At 31.8% G+C, this 5,438-nt stretch overlaps 1 protein-coding gene across 1 annotated transcript in view; it reads right to left on the bottom strand.

The window, feature by feature from the left end:
* pfkla (phosphofructokinase, liver a) overlaps positions 1 to 5,438 on the bottom strand; it is a 29,731-nt gene that overhangs the window by 9,120 nt on the left and 15,173 nt on the right. Inside the window, 6 exon segments of the mRNA XM_016253458.1 lie at positions 386 to 532; positions 1,786 to 1,849; positions 1,969 to 2,033; positions 2,975 to 3,100; positions 3,207 to 3,332; positions 4,123 to 4,330. Coding sequence (XP_016108944.1) covers positions 386 to 532; positions 1,786 to 1,849; positions 1,969 to 2,033; positions 2,975 to 3,100; positions 3,207 to 3,332; positions 4,123 to 4,330 — 736 coding nt within the window.

Below are 5,438 nucleotides of genomic sequence, written 5' to 3'. Positions count from 1 at the left end.
TTCATAGGCCCTATACTTATATATGTATATATATATATATATATATATATATATATATATATATATATCTGCATTATTTCAGTCCAGGGTTATTAAACTGAAATTAAATCTCTCTCTCGCTCTCTCTATATATATATATATATTTATACATATTAGTTAAAAACTACTAAAATGACAAAAGCACAAAATAAAATTACAAAAATGTCAACTAAAATTAAAATGAAAATAGGAAATATTAAAATAAAATCTTCAAAATATTAATTTAAAACCATAATAGTATCTAAATGATCCTAAACTAACACAGTGTCAGTCATAGATCAGTCTCTCAACACTAGTAAACTGATACAAAATAACAAAAAAATCATTCAGATGAGTTGTTCGTTACCGCTCCATTGGCCAGACCCTCGAAGCCATCGCTAACGATGTAAAGCCGGTGTCCTGTGGCCAGACCGACCCTCACGGCCGACCGCATCGCAGCGTTCATGCCCGCGGCCGGAGCTCCCACGTTCAGGATGGCAATGGAGTGCTGGCTCTGAAAAAAACAGACAGAAACCAGTCAGATAGAATGGATTAACAGCTAACCAACCCGTCACTGAGTGCCACGTTACCAGACTTTCACCAAACATTCGCTCTTTCTAACGGAAGTCTATGGAGGATCTGTGTTTGACATGGAGCTATCCAAAGAATATGGTAAAACGCTGTTGATACGACACGAGTTACACAATGTATATGCAGTATTTATCTTTATCTTGAGAAATTCATATATGTGGCTCTCATTCTCAAATTAACATGATAAAGGAAGTGTAAGATAAATTAATGCATTTATGTACTGCAGTTTCAAAACTAACTTTGCGTTCACAGTACCATAGTACAAGTTTAAGATTAGGATTTTATGATCCATATATCCTCCTGATAGCTGTAGTAAAATACGGTTTAATACCAGCAGTGACATTTACAGTTGTGTAAATAACTATTAGTAAAATATTAATTAAGGAATCACACTATTTTTCTTACATGTTTTAATTTTAACAGTTGTGCAGCACATTTTAAAATATGAATTCAATTGTTAATGTTTCATGCCTTCATTTGATCACCGTTTGATAAGAAATTTGCATTCAGTTATAAATACAGAAAAAATAAACACAGAATTTCAAATTATTGTAAAAATTTTAATAAATTATTAAAATTATTATTTAAAATTGGTCAATTGATTTAAAAATTGATTTAAAATGTAACTGAAATTAAAAAAAAATATTTCAGCTAATTGTCATTATATTTCTCGTTATATTTATTTAGTTTTACTTGATGCACTAAAATAACTAAAACTAAAACCGAAATAAAATGAATAAAAACTATATATATATATATATAGACTACTAAAACTGACAAATGCACACAACAAAATTGCAAAAACTTTTTAATTATTTTCTGAAAAATATAACATTTCATAGGGCCCTATTATTGTAAAAAAAAAAATAATAACTTATTAAATTGGTAATGTTCGATTAGACATGCTTTTTAATATTTAAAATGTAACTGAAATAAAAATAAAATACAAAAAGCTTTTTAGCTCAGCTAGTTAATTAAACCATTAAAATAGAATGCATTAAATACAGAAAATACAGCATTATACATGCAAAAGTATATAAAAAATAATAATAGTTATATATATATATATATATATATATATATATTTTTTTTTTTTTTATATATATATATACTTTTGCATGTATAATGCTGTAAAATGAGGGTTAAAGTCGTGACGCTGTGGTGTTGATGTGTTACCGGGACCACAGCTGGCTTCTGATAGGCCAGCAACTTATAAATGTTCCAGTTGTTCTCAAAACTCCTGTAAACAACATTATTTGATTCATTATTACTCATTCATGTGGAAAACAATCAGCTGAAACTTTGACCTCTGCAGGTCTATCTATTAATAAACACAGATAATGATAATGTGAATCTCACCTGCCCCGCAACTGGATGGCCTCTTCAAAACGCTTTTCATTCATGGCCCTCTGAACCTCTTTAGTCTTTAACAAACAGAGTAAAATTACTCTCTTTATAATGTCAGATATTATTTGAGACTGTTTGTCAGACATTTTTTCAGAAAGATTATCTTACCCAACTTAAGTAATTATATTATATTAAATATATAACTATTTAAACAAATGACAAAAGCACATAACAAAATTATTAAAACTTAATAATTTTTAAATAAATATAAATAAAATAGTTATTAAAATGAAAAGGTGTATCTGTTAATATTATGTAATGGACCTTACATTTTTATTTGACTTATCTGATTTACATTTGAAAAGATTAATTTAACCGTTATAGTTTTATGCCTTGATTTGGTCACCACCATTTTTGATAATAAATCTGTATTAAATCATAAATACAGACAAATTAAAACAGACAACACAGAATTTCTGGGGGGAAAAAAACATTTCATAGGGAAAAATGTAAATAAAATAATAAAATAGTTAATATTTTATGAATTCAATTGCTGTAATTAGACGCGTTTTGATTATTAAAATTTAATTTAATCATTACTACGGAATCCAGAAAAAATTTAAATGGAAAACACAGAATTTGTGAAAATTATTTATGAATGAACTTAAACTAAAATAAAAATCTAAAATGGTAAAAATCTAAAAATAAAAGCTAATTCAAAATATTAATAAAAAACAATATACATTTTTAACATTTACAAACACATTATTAAAATCAAAAGTTGTATCTGTTTGGCATATCAAATTTTTTTTAATAAAATTTTTGAAGATTATCTGACCCAACGAAGTTTTGCCATAACAATAGCACTAAATATGCATGAAAAAATATGCATAACAATAATAATAATAAGCTAGAAATGTAAGAGTTCAAGTTAAAAGAAAGCAATAAAAATAAAATAAATAAAAATAATAAAAAGCATGAGAGTTTAAAACAGTTTGCTGAACTGCTGAAGACTCACCATCTCCACTGCCTCTATTAGCGGGAGACGCACAGCCTGGTTTCCTGATAGGCCGATCACACAGGCGGGAGTGTCTGGGCCCGCCTCCAGCAGGGCCACCACGGCCTCGACGCCCATCTTACTGCTCTACAGAACAAAAGATCCAAATCCTTTCCTCAACATCATGAAAACCGATAATCACGCCATGACTGAAAATGATTCTGCGGGGGTTTAATTGAAATGCTTTATTTACCAGCACTCTGTCAAAGGCTGAAGGCGTCCCGCCCCGCTGAACGTGACCCAGAACAGTGACCCGTGTGTCATACCCCAGCCGCGACACCACCAGCTGCAGCAATTACAAGTCATTCATACACATTAGCTACGTTCGTCTAATGTGATTGGACAAGTAGCCTTATTAGAGCGCAGACGCTTTTTGCTTTTTTAGCAAAAGCCTTTTACTAAATTACTAAAACTTACATAAAAACTAATAAAAATGACAAAAGCACATAAAAACAAAAATTTTAATTAAAACTTGAAATGTAAAAATAAAGGCTAATTCAAAAATAATGAATATTAATAAAATATTAATAAATAATAAATACTATGATAGCATTTAAATAGTACAAAAATAATGGTTAGGGTTTGGTCTAATAACCAATGACCAATTAATTACATGCTAATTGATGGCATTGATAAATCCGCTCATGTGCCCCCATGTCTCACCTCTCCCAGCCGAGCGCACATGAGCTCTTCCCAGCCGTCCTCAGGAGGGGCTTCTGGGATAAAGAGCCAATCGGCTCCAGACGCCAGAGCTGAAACCAGCGCTAGATACCTGCAGCAGAACACACACTGCAGTCAAAGCTTTGTTTGGTGAATTATTCCTAATCGCTGTAGTTACTAGGGCTGGGTAAAAAATATGGATATCTCGATATTAATCGATTCTCTTTTTTATGCAATGATATCGATTCTTAAATCCCAAGAATCGATTAGTCTAGTCTGTTTTCAGTTAATGGAAGGAACATTGCAGGACACTTCCCATACAATAAATCACATAAAAACAAAAATTTTAATTAAAACTTGAAATGTAAAAATAAAGGCTAATTCAAAAATAATGAATATTAATAAAATATTAATAAATAATAAATACTATGATAGCATTTAAATAGTACAAAAATAATGGTTAGGGTTTGGTCTAATAACCAATGACCAATTAATTACATGCTAATTGATGGCATTGATAAATCCGCTCATGTGCCCCCATGTCTCACCTCTCCCAGCCGAGCGCACATGAGCTCTTCCCAGCCGTCCTCAGGAGGGGCTTCTGGGATAAAGAGCCAATCGGCTCCAGACGCCAGAGCTGAAACCAGCGCTAGATACCTGCAGCAGAACACACACTGCAGTCAAAGCTTTGTTTGGTGAATTATTCCTAATCGCTGTAGTTACTAGGGCTGGGTAAAAAATATGGATATCTCGATATTAATCGATTCTCTTTTTTATGCAATGATATCGATTCTTAAATCCCAAGAATCGATTAGTCTAGTCTGTTTTCAGTTAATGGACGGAACATTGAAGGACACTTCCCATCCAATAAATCACAATAAGCATTGTGCTTTGGTGCTTTTAATATGAAACAAAGTCCCAAGTTTCAATTTATGTCCATTGTATTGCAGTATTCAAACAATAAATGCCGTTTTGGTGCTGTTTAATGTGGAGTGACAGATCGCTGTAGTATGGGATTACCTTTGTGCATAATTACTTATGAAATTATAAATTGAAACTGAATAAAATGTCTTTGAAACGGGAAAAAAATTAAATGCAGGCAAAATCTTTTACTTCGTTTTTAATACACTGCATGTTTTGCAACTGTTTTCTCTTCTTTTATTCGCTGATCTGTACTTCCAGAGTTTTCATTTACGCTTCTGAAGTTTTCGTTCACCATTCTGGCACAAATCTCTCGTGGGGGTGGGACTAGCAGCGGTGTGTTCTCATTGGCTACTAATGTTTTGATTGACAGCTTCTTGACCTGGAAGTGAAGGCGTCAATGTTGCCTTTCCAGTGTGGATGTGAGCGTCTGTTAGCGGCTTCCAATTTCATTTTAGCGATATAAAGTTAGGAGTTTTGTTTTTGAATTCAGTCTGTATTTATCTGTTGCTATTACTATAAATTTGTATAGATAGAAAAAAAATTGAAGTATTGAAGTAGAAATATTATTAGGTAATTGTAACTTTATTATTTTAAAAACTTCATTGTGTAATTTTAACAGTTGTATGCTACAGCTTACAAATCAGACAATTTTAACCTTCATTATATTATAGTAATGCAGTACCAAATGACTCTCATGTATATTTTACAGCATTAGTTAAGAGATTTTCTTTATCTAAGTTATTCTGGGTGGTTTCTAGGATATTGTACGCATGTTTCGCTGCTTGCTAAGATATTCTGGGTGGTTGCAAGGGCACTGTAAGAATGTTTAGGTGGTTGCTAA

Source organism: Sinocyclocheilus grahami, unplaced genomic scaffold (genome assembly GCF_001515645.1).
Source record: "Sinocyclocheilus grahami isolate Dianchi unplaced genomic scaffold, SAMN03320097.WGS_v1.1 scaffold1183.1, whole genome shotgun sequence".
In the NCBI taxonomy this organism is placed as follows: domain Eukaryota; kingdom Metazoa; phylum Chordata; class Actinopteri; order Cypriniformes; family Cyprinidae; genus Sinocyclocheilus; species Sinocyclocheilus grahami.
Note: the sequence above shows the minus strand (reverse complement) of the source record. Positions and strands in the feature narration are given on the sequence as shown.